The 16864-nt window shown below is 40.9% G+C and overlaps 1 protein-coding gene and 1 long non-coding RNA gene across 4 annotated transcripts in view; one reads left to right on the top strand and one right to left on the bottom strand.

Moving 5' to 3' along the window:
• SEC24D (SEC24 homolog D, COPII coat complex component) overlaps positions 1-5668 on the top strand; it is a 95095-nt gene extending 89427 nt beyond the window's left edge. For all 3 annotated transcript variants that reach the window (XM_073340990.1, XM_073340991.1, XM_073340993.1), the window contains 3 exons: positions 574-765; positions 2613-2702; positions 3520-5668. In XM_073340990.1, the coding sequence (XP_073197091.1) occupies positions 574-765; positions 2613-2702; positions 3520-3660 (423 nt within the window). In that variant the 3' untranslated portion in view covers positions 3661-5668. The remainder of the gene's footprint in view (positions 1-573; positions 766-2612; positions 2703-3519) is intronic.
• Positions 5445-16411, bottom strand: LOC140910336 (uncharacterized). The gene is made up of 4 exons (XR_012158540.1): positions 14993-16411; positions 11441-11490; positions 7225-7352; positions 5445-6578 (listed from the first exon to the last, which is right to left on the bottom strand). It is a non-coding gene; the product is annotated as an uncharacterized lncRNA (long non-coding RNA).
• Between the last annotated feature and the right edge of the window lie 453 nt (positions 16412-16864).

Below are 16864 nucleotides of genomic sequence, written 5' to 3'. Positions count from 1 at the left end.
ACTAGATTATGTTTATGTAAAGGGTAGCTCTACTCTGAAAAGTGGCTGTATTAAAAAAGGTAACTTCTTACCCAGCAGATTCACTCCCTGTGCGTATTCAAAGTAGTGCCTGCTTGCGTCAGTGATAACAGTAAGTTTTTACCACTGTCAGCCCTGCAGAGGCAGTACAGCTATGAGAGAGTGAGCTGGGTTCTTTCCTTGCTTTCAGATCATTCACAGGATTGTTAACTAAATTCCAGTCAGAACTGTGCAACCCAATTGTCTCTGTTTAGACAGTCAGTTACACTAAGGTGCATCAGTGTGGTACAGGTATAATTTAGCAAACCCTTTGGCCTGCAGAATCTCATGGGAGGTGATGTGTGAGCTAGAAAGAACACAGCCTGACTTCAAAAACTTACTAATTGAGATGTAATAAATGTGTTATGACCCTAAAATGCCATTTTTACATAGTTACTTTTTCAGAGTGTAACTCCCCATTAGCAATAGAACTCGACGCTTCTTTATATGACATTCAGCTACACTAAAGAAAAAAAGACTAACTGAATTCACTACTTTTTCCCCTTTGTCCTGCAGCACACTATGGATATAAAGAGTGATGCTTTCCCCACTGCTGTCCGTTGCTCAGAGGAACGTCTGTCTGAAGGAGGGGTATTCTTCTTGGCAAATGGGCTAAATATGTTCTTGTGGCTGGGAGTCAGCGCCCCACCAGAGCTTATTCAAGGGATCTTTAATGTGCCATCCTTTGCACATATTGGCACAGAGGCTGTGAGTATATTGTGGGGGAGTGGGGACTGGGCTGCAGAAAATGTGATTTCTATATAAATGGGAAGCCATTCTGTTGGGAAATTTAATTTCCAAATAAATAAGTGGTCCAATGGTTACACCACTAAGGTCATAACTTTGGATTGAAAGAAGAGCGTAGGTAGTTTAAGAGTCTCTCTTTCTGTGCTGGTCACCCATTGAGGGCACAGAGACAATACTCTGTGATTTAGGTGACCAGCAATCCAACAGGAATAGCAGCCACTGGACAGTTCACAAAGGGCTGAAAATGAGCAAATACTTCTGAATAATTAATACATTTGATGAAATGGTCTTAATTGATTTCTAACCAAATCAGTGATTAAGGCTCTAATTCAGCTGCTTTGGATTGCATTGTCTTATGGGCACCCAGTGGCCCTAAACTAGGCAGATCTATTCCCCAGAGGATCCCCTTACATAACGAAGCCTTGGATGATGTAGTCCAGCCAGAGTAGCTCCTACATTACTAACCCCGCCCCCCAGGGGTACTAGCATGGGGGTGCGGCTGGGCAAAGGGCTCCCTTGTGCCCTACTGATCCCCGACAGCTGTAATAGCCCCTCATGACTAGCCTTTGGCAGCCAATGCAGGTTAGAGCACCATTTAGGCTTCTTTAAACTGCTGGATGACTGTGACCAACTCAACACACCGTGATCAAAGGAGCACAGAAGACCACTTTCTTTCACTACCCTCTCAAGTCAGCTGAGGATCTGCCCCCAAATTCATAATCATATTAGTAATGAGTAGTTAAGCCAGCTTAGCCTTTAAGTTGCCTTATGAGGACACTATAACACACAATGCTAGATTTGCAAGGGTCAACACAAATCTGCAACTTCAAGTACTAGTTCACAGTCCAACTGCTTTGCACAGTGTTACTGGAGAAAAGGTACCACAAATCAGCTTCAGAATTTTCCACAAAGCCCAATTATTTGTCTGTCTAGCATGGGGTCGTTTTTTCCCTTTTGAGGAGATTGTGATGGCGGGGCAGGAGCATGGATTTTAGCAAGTGGGCTACTGCCTGGGGAGTGACTGCCATTCCACCACACTGCTGCTGCATAAATTCAGATCTAGTTGGCCCTCTTCCAGGCATCCCCCCAAAACCTCTTTTGCAGAAATCACTTCAGAGCTGGTGCAAGTCCTTCCAGGAGCCACAGGGCAAAGTGGTCATTGCATCACTACGGCACCTGCTGTGCTTGTGCAATTTTACTACTGGTGTTTAGTGGTAGAAAGCTCTGCTCCAAACCTCAACTTCTGCATGACTTTACCCTGAGAAAAAATGCTATATGTTTGTTCATGGTGATAATGGAGAGTACATTTCCCTTTCATTCTAATGGATGGTAATAGATCCATACAGTGGATGGAATTATTTTTGAAATTGCCTGCACCAAAAAACCCTAGCATATTGATTAAGCATAGTGAGGCAGAGTTAAGGTAACAGTGGAAAAACCTTAGCTCTGAACTTCTTCCCTCTTGTGACAACACTATGTTCAACTTTGAATGTCATTTTTCTTTTTCATGTAACTGCTATGGGTTGGGTATTAAGTAACCCTCCTGTTGGTTTTCCCATTGGAAAACTGATATTTCATTGAAGGCATACAGTTACTCATCTGTTTATATCTGGCCATTGGTACATCTTCCTGTTTGAAATGGGAACTGGTTACACCTTTCACAATCTGCCAGTATAATTTTGTGCGGTCTTGGACAGCCTCTTCTACACAGCCCTCAATGTTTAGTCACTAATGTTAGCATTGACTCTACTAGTGGTAGGTGTGTATAGCCATGTAACCATTTCATCACCTCTTACTTCTGTTATTAGACACTACTCCCTGAAGTGGACAACCTCTATTCTAAGAAGCTCAGATCAATAATGGATTACATCCAGAGCAACAGACCTTACTCCATGAAGGTAGGAGAGAAAATGAGAGTGACTTTATTTTACTTCAAAAAACTAATTCCTCTTGTCCTAAAGAATATTTGTGCAATGCTGGCTTTGACTGGAAATTTGTAGCAAAGGGACCCCTGTTCAGAAACCCTTATTGCTGCATGGGGTTTTGACGTCAGCAGGTTCTGTATCAGTGGAAAGACCTACCCCTATTCAGCTTTTTTTTTTTCTTGCTGGATGAGAAATTGTAGCTATCTCCCAAAGGGCTGGGTTAACTCTGCTTCCCCTGAAGTCCCTGGCAGTTTTACTATTGATTTAAATAGGAGCAAAGTAAGGCAAATGTAGTAAAAGCTTTAAGGCACATAGCACAGTTCACATGCAGTAATTAAATCAGGGTGGTGGTTTATCAGGGGCTTGCTTTTGAATTGAACACATGCTGATTATTTAGGGCAAGATTTTCAAAGACAGGTGCTTAAGCTGTTCCAAAATATTTACACATGCACCCAGAGTATCTGCAGTACTGTCATACCCAGACAGCTAGTCACCATGAGGGTTCTGCTTTGTTAGCATGGGTACGTCTACATGAGCTTCAGCATAGACACAGTACAGATGTAACCAACTGATCTAGCTAGCTCACAAAAGCAGGGAAGATGTAGCAGTATGGGCTCCCATGTGCTGCTATGTCCTCACTGCTATTTTTAGCTAACTAGATCAGTTTCCATGAGTTACTGACCCTGTGGAAGTGAAGTGAAGTAGTATACTTGGCAGTGCTCAGCTAATTTGCGTATAAAGCAAAGCAAACCCTTGCTGTATCCTGAATAATCAGTATTTCTCATTCCAGCTGCTAATAGCAAAGCAACGGGAACAGGCAGAAATGCTTTTCCGACAATACCTGGTGGAAGACAAAAGTCTTTACGGAGGAGCTTCTTATGTCGATTTCCTATGCTGTGTCCATAAAGAGATCTGTCAGTTGCTCAACTAAAGGAAGCTTGACATACCAATGCAAGGAATATCTGATGAAGTATGAGAGACCTTCCATTTGGTGACTAACTCCAAATGGTGCTTAACTAAGCTTTTCCTATGCTATTTTTGTACAGTTTCTAATTTCACATATTAGTGCTTATTTTCAGAGTATCTAGTTTACCTATTAATATGTAGGAAATTCTGCACTCAGGTATAAATCTTTTGGGAGGGGCTTTAAAGAGTGTCTGTTTCTAATTGACAGATGAAGGCATATTTCCTGAATATAATTCACAGAACATTCCAATGTCCTCAGTTATCTACTCTGGGTTTTTTCATATAAAGTGTACTATAATTGAGGAAAAAACTAGTTTTACATTTTGATATTTAATCAGGTCTCTTAAACATGGAAAAATTTGCAAGTGAGGGCAAACAGTTAAATATCCAGTTTGCAATAACATTGTTCAAGTGGGCTTCCATGGGGCCCTGTTCCTTTTCTGGTTGTCACCATATATTGTGTTGAGCAGTTGGGATCATCTATATGGTCCCTAATGAAGCACACAGCAAAGTAATTCTTTCCCTGACAAATGCAAATATTTACTTCTACAGAGGCAAACTATCAAGGGCTAATTTTGGCTTACTTTCTACATGTACCACAATGAAGCATGTTGTTCAGGCAGCTGGTTCATCTCAAGAAAAGCACCCATCTCAATCTCACAAATCATGGTGCTATTAAAGAAAAGTGTCACACTCTGAACTACTTCTGTTTAACCAGTTGCAGAGCTATAAGCATGTTTACCATGGGAGTGCAATAGTAATGGGGAGCTAGGCTAACTTTGCACATGACATCCTTGCTGTTGAACAGGGAAGGCTTTAAAAATTACACAGGGTCATGACTGAAGTCTTGTGGAGATGAACTGGCTCTGTATGTAAGTGAGGCATGGTGCAATGGTCTACATCCATGTGTGGATAATCAAGGATACAGAAGCAAGAAGTCTACCTACAGCTGGTCTCTTTGGCTTCTCATCATGCTCAGGAGATACAGAACTTGGCCCATAGAAACTACAGTGAAAGAAGGGAAGGGTAGCATAGTAATAAGTGTACCCACCAAATCCAGGGTAACTTTTGTTGTACTTAGCTGTAGTCAATATAAAGCAAGTCATTTACTAGTGTGTCTTCAACACACTAGTGTTGGTCTATAAAAAAAGTTTCTAGGTCTGAAACCTTAACTGTTAAAGATTGTAATCTAACTATACTGAATTAGGTTATTTACCAAGTGGAATATTCATAGCTTTTAACTTAGACAAATATTCAGACCAGAGTTGTGTTGCAAATTTTTCTTTTCTGAAACTCCAAGAACAGTTAGCACTTGTTTTAACCAAAGGTCACATAGGATGGAAGCAACATAATTTATTTACATATTAGTTGTGTATTTCTGTGACCATCTAACTCAAATATATTAAGACAGTTATTGCTTTAAAAAAAGCTAGATCACTGACTGATATTAATATTGATATTAAAGGCAGCGTTTGGAAGATTAAAAGGCAGTTTGCTTTAAGAGTTCTGTTGATTAGATAGTTTCCTTATATCAAACTGTTTGCATTCACACAAGATGAGAACATGATGATAAATCTCACCTTCAGAGCTTGTCTTGACAACGTATGAGAATTTTGGAACTCTTTCTTTCCAAACAGTGAAAGGAAAGCAAATAGCCTTCAAAGTGTAGAGGAGAGACTTCAGAAGCCTGCAAAAAATTGTGCCTTTTAAGAAATGTTTTAGCACATCAAGTGAATTAGAAGATCATGTAAAGTGGTTGTAAAGAGTTCAAAGCTCTCTTGATCAAATGGGGGTACTACAAAAGGACACTAAACTAAATTAAACTGGGAACTAGAGCTGATATTTCTTCACCAAGATAGATGGGAATTTGGAGGAGAAAGATTTGTTGCCATTCCAAGTCAGCATATATTATGAATTACACCAGCAACTTTTTTAAAAATGTAAACAAATGTTCATTAAATATCATTACTGTGTGTGAATGTTCATTTGTTGTCATATGCTCAGTTGCAGATTTGGTATATCACCGTGTAAGAGGCTAGGTGTCTTCAGCATGTGAACTGAAAACACACTTAAGGGGCTTTGTTCAACTGGCAGTGTGCAAACTGTCTCGTACCAACTAATACAGCTATTGACAGTACAAGGGACTGGAGCTGTAGAAGTTTTTGTTTGCCAGTACCTGAACTGGACTTTAGGTGTGATGGGAACTAAACTGGGCTCACTGGTTATTAGTTTCAAGTATGGAAGAGTTTTGTAAAGACATCTGGGAATTTGGTTGCGATGAGTCATCTCTGGTACCAGTTCTAGGGAAGCAGTGACTGAAAACTACTGCACTTTATATAGCACTTTATACTGCACTGCAGAAATTGCAAAGGCACTCAAGCTGTGGTCTAATATTGCTCCCATTGAAGTTAGTAGAAACAGACTTAAGTGGGTATCAGGAAAACTAGGCAAATCACTAACATTTGGAACTATAAACTTATTTCACTTTAGGATTTTATTGCCTTCTCACATATTCTGGCAACAGTAGTTTCTGGACTTTGCAAATGCTTACACTAGGCAGAATTATTTATGGGGTAGCATTTGAACTTTATTTCTAGCAGCACCAAAGTATAGCAGATCTTGGTTGTCATGTAGGGATGAATTTGCCACTGTAAAGGATGTAGGGGGCAGTTTAGTGGCTATAGGATTGGAGAAGGAGTCAGAAGAGCTTGGTTCAATTCCTGGCTCAGCCACAGACTTCTTATGACCTGTCACTTACACTTCAGGTTTCTCCCATTTCAGCAGATGTGTCAAGAGACCCATAGATATTACAGTAACAAGAGCCATATACTTACATAGACAGATGATGCTGGTTCACTCCTCAGGTCCATGATTTCAGGCTGTCTGCAGACAGAGGAAGAAAAAACTGTCACAAGGACTAAGATGTTCATATAATATCATTAGGGATGGCCTGCCTCTGCTAAAAGGCCTTGAACAAGAGAGGCAGCTTTAAGATGAAAGAGCACTTTATAAATGGAGAAAGTTATTTATGGTCTCTACTAGTCTGAGGTAGTAAATCCAGATGCTGTACATATACGATATCAGTAATACACTTGGAAGAGATCAGTCACCCTGTATTAGAAGTAGTATCTTCAAATACCACCTGGCTTTTAAAAAGTTCATTTTACTGAAGTCAGTCATCATCACAGAATGGTGAACAAGGCCCTCAGCTCCGCCATGAATTCACCGTATACTATATTAACATAGGCAGTTGCAGACCAGTTGATGGTGGATTGCTGAGTCTCCTTGTTCTTAGCTGCTAAACTGCATGAAGGCAGCTAAAAATGCATTATTTTCCTAATAAAAAATTGCTGTGGGTAGCTCAGGCAGATTAGGGGAGCTGGGCTACACAGTTCTCTCTCTATTAAAGAGGACCCACAAGGATTTTTTGAAGTGTTAGTCTTGTAGACTTTTTAAAAAACTCCTTTGTGTAAAAGGCAGCCTGAAGGTATTTTATCTCAAGCAGGAGGGGGAGAACCCACACACTTACCTTGGACATATCAAGTCTAGTCTTTCCAGGCTTTGCTGCAGGACAGCTTCAGTATATTGAGAGATCTCACTTTAACTGAAGATGGTGGGATACTGAATGAGTCCTTTAGCCCAAGTCATCATTAGATGCTGTGTACAGAGAGAGAACATCTATTTAATTCAAAAACTGGAACTAACAAATGTAAACATTGATTACCCTCTTCCCATCTCATTTGCTTAGCTTTCATCCTCTTGTGATATCAGTTCACTAGTTCTGTGGTCCCAAAAGAGTATTTCAGACTGAACAAGACCTGAGTTTAAAGACGACCAGCAAATTTGTTTAGTTTTTTTATATAAAAAAAAGAGTACAAGCCCAATTCCTATCTTTTAGGATGGTTCACCATATGAAAACAAGTTTGAGAATCCTTCTGTCCTATGTTAAGATTGAAACCCCCACATCTCCAAAGTGTTTATTTCTAGTAGTGTCTGTGGCTAAGAATAGTGTCAAATTCTGTGTGTTCCGGTTTTAGCTATAAACTAGTCAACCAACTGAACTGAGACAGAGCAATGGCTAATGGGGCACGACCCTAGAATAAATCCACTACACGTACTGTTAAATGGGCTCAGATCTTCATATAGTATCATTAAGGATGATTTGTCTCTGCCAAAAGGCCTTGAGAGAGAGAGGCAGCTGTGAAATGTAACCTTCATTTATAAAGTGCTCTCGTTTATAGTCTCTGTAACTAGACTAAGGTAGTAAATCCTCATGCTGTGCATATACAATATAAGTATCACACATGTGGAACAGAACAGTAACATTGTTCTAATACTCGCTTTGCTATGTGACATTGGGAAAGTCGCTATACCTTTGCCTCAGCCCTTACTACCCCCCCCCCTTTTTTTTTTTTTGGTCTATGCAGATTGAATAAACTTTGACACAGGAGCTGTTTGCAGCATCTAGCATAATATGCTCCCAATCTTATTTTGACAATTTGGTGCCACTTAATGCACCAAAGTAACCTGTAAAGGTGAGGACAACTCAAAAGTAATATAGAAGTTTCAGAGTAGCAGCCGTGTTGGTCTGTATTCGCAAAAAGAAAAGGAGGACTTGTGGCATCTTAGAGGATTGGTCAGTCTCGAAGGTGCCACAAGTACTCCTTTTCTTTTTGTTAATATAGAAGTATAACTGAAGTTTCATTTCTATTCCACTAGGTGGTGTTACTGACTAATTTACTGTGCAAAGCTCACAATATAAGCCAACGTTAAACTATTTATAAAAAAGAGAAACAGTTTCCTTAGCTGCCTTACAATTTCAAGAATCACTTTTCAAGTATAGGTTTTATTACTTTATATAGAATTGCTCTCCAGACAAGACATTTTGTTTGTTTTACCTTAATGAAAGCTACTAAAAGGCTGTACACAGGGCTATTTCATTCAAACACTTCTCTATTTATGAAACAAAAAGGCACATAACCTAGTCTATCCTAATTAACACATTGACAAGTTCCATGCAACTGCTTTTAGCACAATAACTACTCACTTAGACAAAGCTTCACATTTTCCCCAAGTCAAATCTTGATTTTTTTTTAAAAAAAAGTTAAATATTGGGAACTCATTTGCCCCAGGGATATTTCAGATGGCTAATACATAAATTGTTTAGGTTTTATATAGATAAAGCCACCAGCTTCTGTGAATTAGTCTGAAATGGCAGTTCAGTGAAACCTGGGTCTCTCTGTCTGGCCTGCCACCATCACCAGCACAACAGCAGCTACAAAGCTATAATTCAGTGCATGAAGGAGCCGCAATTATTATCTAATAAAAGCAAATTCTAGAGAGCTTTTTACTTGACATTAGGGGCTATAATCTTGTTTGCACTTGCGCAACAATCGTTTGAAAAATAAAATATTTGCATAGGCAAACGTAGCCATAGCCTGCTTCTCTTATTGAAAGGCAGTGGGAGGTTTGCAAGTGAGTTCAAGAGAAGCAGGACGGGATCCACTTTTTTGCCCATGAGAGTATCATTTCTGTGCGGGAGTTCAAGAGCTGGGTTCTGGCTCCTTTGGAAAGTAAAGAGAGAACAGACAAATCTTCATCTTAAAATGACTTAAGATTTGACAGAGCAAAATAGAAAAGAAGAAGAAATACATTTTAAATAAGAAGAGTAATTGCTGCAGTGGTGCATGTCCACACACTGTCCTTGGATCAGTGGTGTGCATCCTCACTAGGAGCACTTACACTGACCTAATAGGGACAGTGTGGGGAGCCGAGAGCCCGGTGTCTCAGCTCCACTGGCAGCTACCTGCCAGGAGCCTGGCTCTCCACAGGCTCCCAGCCCGCTGCCCCTGCCAGGAGCCATGCAGCCTTGTCAGTTTCACAGCTTCAGGCCAGAGCCATGAAATTGACAAGACAGCCAAGGTTCCCAGCTGGGAGCAAGAGAGTGAGGGGGAGGGAAGCTGCCTGGGCTTCTCACTGCTCCCAGCCAGGAGCAGGGTCCAGCTGCCTGGCTCTCCAGGGAAGAGGGGGCAGCTGGGCTCTAACTACTAGGCTTTCTTGTCAATCTCACAGCTCCTGCTGTGAAATTGGCAAGACAGCCAACAGCCCAAGTAGCACAGTGTCTACACAGACACTATCATCTTAAACTACACTGACATAAGACCTACACCTCTTTTGGAGGTCTAGTAGTAAGGCACTTACATCAGCAGGAGCAAGGCTGTACTGTAGACACTGACAATTAGGTCAATGTAAGCTGCCTTACGTCGACCTAACTGTGTAGTGTAGATCAGGCCTCAGTCACCTCTCAGCCCTTGTCTACAGACAGAAGTTGTACTGCTTTAACGGCACAAGTATAGGTAAAGTAGTACATTACCCCTGAGTGTGGACATAGTTGTATTGATTTAAAAGTGCTTATATCGGTATAGCTTATTTTTTTACAGGGTAAGGGGAATAAGGGGATATACCAATGTACCTTTTTACCAGTACAACCTCTATGGTGGATACATAACTATATCAGTAAAAAAAAGCCCCACACCCAACAGTTAATACTGGTATAAAAACTGTACAGACCAGGCCTAAGTTTAAAATAATTTACATAGCACTAAGACTACATACCCTTTTACAAATAGAGTAAGACATGTTCTGATCCCCAAATAAGTTTAGAATCTAAACAAAACAAGACTGGTTAACAGCTCGTAGAAGGAAAGGTGTGGGATTATTTATAAGTAGAAGAGGGAGGTGAGATTGCTTGAAGAGAAGCTGCGAAGGAGGAGAAAGAGTATGTTTGGTGGATGAGGACAGGAAGCAATGTTTCACAATATGTTTCAAAATAAGGCGGGGCTCTCATTGGACCAGTAATACACCTTTCATCACTATCTTGCACAGTAAGAGACAAGGATGTGATGCTGATACAGGACTTGATCTGGCAAGATATTCAACGCTCTGGCCCTGATCCAGCAAAGCACTTAACCACATACACAATTCCATTGGAGTCAATGGGACTGTTCATGTACTTCAGGTTAAGCAGGTGGCTGATTGCTCAGCATCCTGCAGGTTCAAGCCCAAAGGAAGACACACAGATGCTGCAGCTAAACTTGTCTGTGCCACAATTTGGTGTTCATAAAAGCAGCCAGTGTACTGTTTACAATACCTCTCAGGAAATGAAGCTTGAGTATGCTAACCACTGCCCAAAACATTCTGAATACCTTGTTTTCTGTGTCTGCAGTATCAATTCAATTAATATTTGTAAAGTGTTTTAATTAATGCGAAGCATTATTCAGAATTCAAGTGGAATTCTTCTATCAGAAGCAACAGCATTATACGGGTATTCGAGGCTTTCATTAAAGAATGTATAAGAAAAAACATTTCATGTTTCATCACAGAGCATACATGTCTATACTTGTCTCCCGCCCTCCACACCCATGTGGGAAAGACTTGTTGACAATGGAAGGAATGATGGAGAATAAACTCTTCCTCATCTTATTACATATGCTGTGCTAGCCAGACACTTTCCATCAGCCACATATTTATGGACCTTCTCACCAACGGAAACATTTTCAGAGCAAACATTTATGCACTAATGAAAGTGGACAAAAAGGTGGAATGAAAAAAGACAGCTGTGGAGCAACTGAATTATTGGGAAGAAGTTTTCCTTTGTATATAACACTTCCCCATCCTAATAAATACAAAATAATTACAGAATTATAATGTTGACATAGTAGTAGATAAGTATAAGATTTACTTACCTTTAAACTTGATGGTCAAAACATTCTTCTGCCACGCAAGCATACGACCACTAAAGACAAATGAAGTTTTTAATGTGAAACAAAACATGGAAGAAACCTTTGACAGAAGGTTTATTTTGCTAAGCTGTGGATTTTTCTCCTGCGTAAGAAAAAAAATGAAACCCCATAAGTTGTGATCAAAAGATGCTATGGACTAACCCCCCTATAACCAATGTTAATCTACTATAGCATGGCTTTATCAGCAAGTCAAAAGTGGTTTTCAAAGCACTAGAACCATCCAAGTCACACCTATGCTTTTAACTCACCTGTATCTTTCACAGTACCGCTTCCACTGTAGAAAGAACCTGAGTCCTGTCAAGTAGCACACTAGTTTTCTCAGCAAAATGGATGAAGAAAGCAAAGCAGTGCTGAGCTGGGATAGACTGCTGGGGTAAACAAAACCCCACCCCTAAAGAGACTGTAGTTAATGGTCAGATCAGCAACCCAAGACAGCTGAAGTCAAAAATAAGATTTTTAAGAGGCCTCTGCATACCCAATGTATGAATTAAGGACAGATGCCCATTTAGGAAGGTCCCCGGTGATTGAAGTGGCATAAATCTGAATGCTAAGGAGCTCTTGTTTTTACCTCCTAATGAACTTTCCAGAGCTGGAGAAAAGTCTAGGATATAGCATAGAACAGGCCTTGGCCACACAGTCCGTTACATACATTAGAATGGCCAAACTGGGTCAGACCAAAGGTCCATCTAGCCTAGTATTTTGGCTTCCAAGAGGGGCCAATGCCAGGTGCCCAGAAGGAATGAACAGAACAGGTAATTATCAAGTGATCCATCCCTTGTCACCCATTCCCAGCTTCTGACAAACAGAGGTTAGGGACACCATCCCTGTCCATCCCGGCGAACAACCATTGATGGACCAATCCTCCATGAACTTATCTAGTTCTAACCCTGTTATAGTCTTGGCCTTCACAACATCCTCTGGCAAGGAGTTCCACAGGTTGACTGTGCATCATGAAAAAATACTTCCTTTTGTTTGTTTTAAACCTACTGCCTACTAATTTCATTTGGTGTCCCCTAGTTCTTGTGTTATGAGAAGGAGTAAATAACACTTCCTTATTTACTTTCTCCACACCAGTCATGATTTTATAGACCTCTACCATATCCCCCCTTAGTCGTCTCTTTTCCAAGCTAAAAAGTCCCAGTCTTAATAATCTCTCCTCTTATGGCAGCCGTTCCATACCCCTAATCGTGGAATGGCTGCTGCATGAGGAGAGATTAACAACACTTGACCAGATGCACTAAATCTTAAAGAAACTGGGCTAAAGGGGTCTATTTAAAAAGTTTACATTAGACTGTCCTGACATTGCCTTGGAACCTCAATATCCAAGGGAGGAGGGAAAAAATCCTTACCTTGCTCCAGAAGGGAACCAAAAAGGCATCCAGCCCCTGGCAACGTAGGCCCAGAACCGGGGTATTGGGTTATGGTAAACTTTACAGTTGTTCACCAATTGATGGAACAAAGCCATATATGCTCATATATCCAGGTGAAAACTGTGGATACTATTCTTTAATATAGCATTGAACACCCACAAGCGCTACATTAACAGAAGTTTAAGGCTGCAAAGTCAAGCACTCAGAAGTTAGGCAGTGCCAGAATTAAGGTTGCCTGTGAGACCTAAACTTGGCCCCCTTGTGTGTATGCGCATTATGACTGTCTATAATTACAGGATCGCACTCTTCCCCTGGCCCCCCAGGATTCCTGCCTCATTCAAGTGCACAGCATGAACACTGTTCAATTAATGGATCATCATCCAGGGTTTCTTTTTATCCTCAACATTCATGGTGTGTGTGGCCCCAGGTCTTATGTATTACACACCATCCAAGCCCTGCACTGAATACAAAGTTATTAATTTCCTCATAGGCTATTCTATGGTATCTAAATTCTTAATGACCCATTAATGAATTTATCTTCACCACACAGACTCTTAGGAGATGAGGTGCGTTGTGGTAAATAATACTTAAAAGTATTTTTAAGAAAAAGCAAAAGTTGCAAAAATAGTGTTTTAAATTGTTGAAAGTCAAGTCATTAAAGCAAACCTTTCCTAAAACAACATCTTAGGTAACCCCCCTGGTTAACAAAATACCAACTTAATATAAGGCTGCTGTCACATTGATGGTAAAAAAAATCTCAAACCACCAAAACAGAGGGCTCTTTCAACACCGAACTTGGTGATTTTTTTTTTTTTTTTTTAAGTTTTGTTTTTGACAACTTTGGGTGTTGCAAATAACTCATGAATGCAAAAGTGGTTCTGAAAGAACAATTTTTTGCTTCTTTTTAAAGGAGGCAACAACACACTTGAGGAAAAAATGCCATCAGGGCTACAAATGAGCAAGTTTAACTACTAATGCATAAAATGTTCATGGTTTGTATAAATGTACAGCTTTAACTGTGTAAGCAGCAAAAAAGGGGGAGTTTTTTTCATCTTTGCCCATTCTGGGCATACAGCCAAAGACGTGATAAAAGCTGGTTTGTTCTAAAACATTCTACAGACATATAACAGCTGCAATTTTAAGTTTTGTTTAAGCTACAAATAAAGTGAGTTGTAAGTTCTTCGCTTTAACATCTGGAAAGTTTAATATGTAATCAACTAAGATTTGTAAATGCCAGTTTTGAGATAAGGAATTTGCAAACCTTGAAATATAACCAAGTACTCCCCCCGCCCATTTTCCTTTATATAGTTAAGGTTTTTCTTTATAAATATGATTTTATGAACAAATATCCAATCCTAGGAAAAATTAGTTCATAAAAAAGAGGGATAGCGTTCTGGTTACTGGGCCAACACATTTTCATTAATTGTTAGCTCAACTGTAAAAAGTATATCAAAGTTCATAAGGTGTTACAATAACTATAATACCAAATGGTAATGGAAAGTAAGTTAAGTTGCTTTCAATAATGTTATAAACAGGCACAGGAGAACCAGACAGACAAAATTAACCCAAACAAAAAAGGCCATATTGATAATTATGCTTAAAATTATGCTTACTAAAAACAGGAGATGTGGAACCAGAAATAGTTAACCAAAATTCGTGTGGCAGATATTAGGCCTAATTGGTAGACATAATATTGAGGAAGTGAGCTATTCCATCTGCCATTTGCTTTGTGGGTCCTTAAAGGAAGAGACTTCGGGAGGGTAAGGACAGACAGAGGCTACTGGAGTGAGCTTCACCATCACGGCTATCACCCCCACCATCTCCCTTCTTCATCCTAATACTAAAGGACGCCTTGACCAGATCAAGCACAGGGATTCAGATGACATGTAGCCATCCCTATCAGCTCAAGCTGAGTCCCCAGTCATCATCTGAAATGAAATGGGATCAGTCTAACAGCAGCAACAGTACCTGTCCATCTCAATCAACTTCTCTTTTCCCCAAAAGGAAAATTATGACCTTTAATACTATCTAAGAGACAGCCAGACAAGGTTTCCCCCCCCCCCTTATAATTCTCTCCAGCTAAAGGGAAAAGGGACAAGAAAGGTTGTTAAAATGAAAGCCTTACCTAACACTTCACGTCAGATGCTTTAACTGTTTTTCCTCCTCCTCTGTATCTGTAATAAAAAGTTAGAAGGATTTGTAATGGTTGGTTTGCCTTGGTAGGCTGAGGTCTCTGTATACCAAACCCTAGACTTTGTTTAATGCTGGACAGTGACAAAGGTATGTTAACACTTTTGACCTATTTCAGAGTAGTAGCCGTGTTAGCCTGTATCCGCAAAAAGAAAAGGAGTACTTGTGGCACCTTAGAGACTAACAAATTTATTTGAGCATAAGCTTTCGTGAGCTACTGCTCACTTCATCGGATGCATGTAGTGGAAAATACAGCGGGGGAGATTTTATACACAGAGAACACGAAACAATGGGTGTTACCATACAGACTGTAACAAGAGAGTTGTCAGGTAAGGTGAGCTATTACCAGCAGGAGAGGGGGGCAGGGGGAACCTTTTGTAGTGATAATCAAGGTGGGCCATTTCCAGCAGTTGACAAGAACGTGTGAGGAACAGTGGGGGGTGGGGAGGACGCAATAAACATGGGGAAATAGTTTTACTTTGTGGAATGACACATCCACTCCCAGTCTTTATTCAAGCCTAAGTTAATTGTATCCAGTTTGCAAATTAATTCCAATTCAGCAGTCTCTTGTTGGAGTCCGTTTCTGAAGATTTTTTGTTGAAGAATTGCCACTTTTAGGTCTGTTATCGAGTGACTAAAGAGATTGACATGTTCTCCGACTGGTTTTTGAATGTTATAATTCTTGATCTCTGATTTGTGTCCATTTATTCTTTTACGTAGAGACTGTCCAGTTTGGCCAACGTACATGGCAAAGGGGCATTGCTGGCACACGATAGCATATTATCACATTGGTAGATGCGCAGGTGAATGAGACTCTGATAGTGTGGCTGATGTGATTAGGCCCTATGATGGTGTACCGTGAATAGATATGTGGACACAGTTGGCAACGGGCTTTGTTGCAAGGATAGGTTCCTGGGTTAGTGTTTTTGTTGTATGGTATGTGGTTGCTGGTGAGTATTTGCTTCAGGTTGGGGGGCTGTCTGGGAAGCAAGGACTGGCTTGTCTCCCAAGATCTGTGAGAGTGATGGGTCGTCCTTCAGGATAGGTTGTAGATCCTTGATGATGCGTTGGAGAGGTTTTAGTTGAGGGCTGAAGGTGATGGCTAGTGGTGTTCTGTTACTTTCTTTGTTGGGCGTGTCGTGTAGTACAGAAGTTACCTACTACCATGGGTACCTGCCATTAGAGTGGGATGGAAACATACTTCGATAGTGGGTTTCACACCTGTTTGCTAGACAAAGAATGTTGAGACTCAGGGAAAATGGATTCCTTTCCAGGTCCTGTAGGGGAGCGTGCTTTAGTGGTTACAGACCCTTCCACCCCATCCCTCTCCTTCCACCTCCTTCTCCCTTTCAGCTCCTACCCACCCCACTCCCCAATTTTCCCCTGTGACTATCCCTCCCGGCTTCTACTCATCACCCCCATGCCTGACTCCTGCTCTGCTACAGTCCCTGCCACTCCTATTCTCCCCCCAGCTCAGTTTTCTCCCCTTTGTTTCTATCCCCCTCTGTTCCTGTCACTCTTCCCTTTCCAGCACCTGTTCCTCAGCTCTACCCCTTGCCAGCTTCTACCCCTGCCTGCCCTCCACCCCTCACTTTTCTACAGTCAATCAGGCCAACTCCTCCTCCTCCTCCTCACTAACCACACCCCCAGAAGGGAAGGCATTGAGCGCACAGGGAAAAAAGTTTCCATTCTCCCTCCAGCAGGACAATTGAAAAGAGAGTCCTATTCAGCTGCTGCAGCCCTGTGATGGAGCATGTTCAATAACTCTATGGGGAAGGCACATGCACACTCCAGTCGGCATGTAGAA

The sequence above is a fragment of the Lepidochelys kempii genome, chromosome 4 (assembly GCF_965140265.1).
Source record: "Lepidochelys kempii isolate rLepKem1 chromosome 4, rLepKem1.hap2, whole genome shotgun sequence".
In the NCBI taxonomy this organism is placed as follows: Eukaryota; Metazoa; Chordata; order Testudines; family Cheloniidae; genus Lepidochelys; species Lepidochelys kempii.
This window is presented reverse-complemented; position numbering and strand designations above follow the sequence as displayed.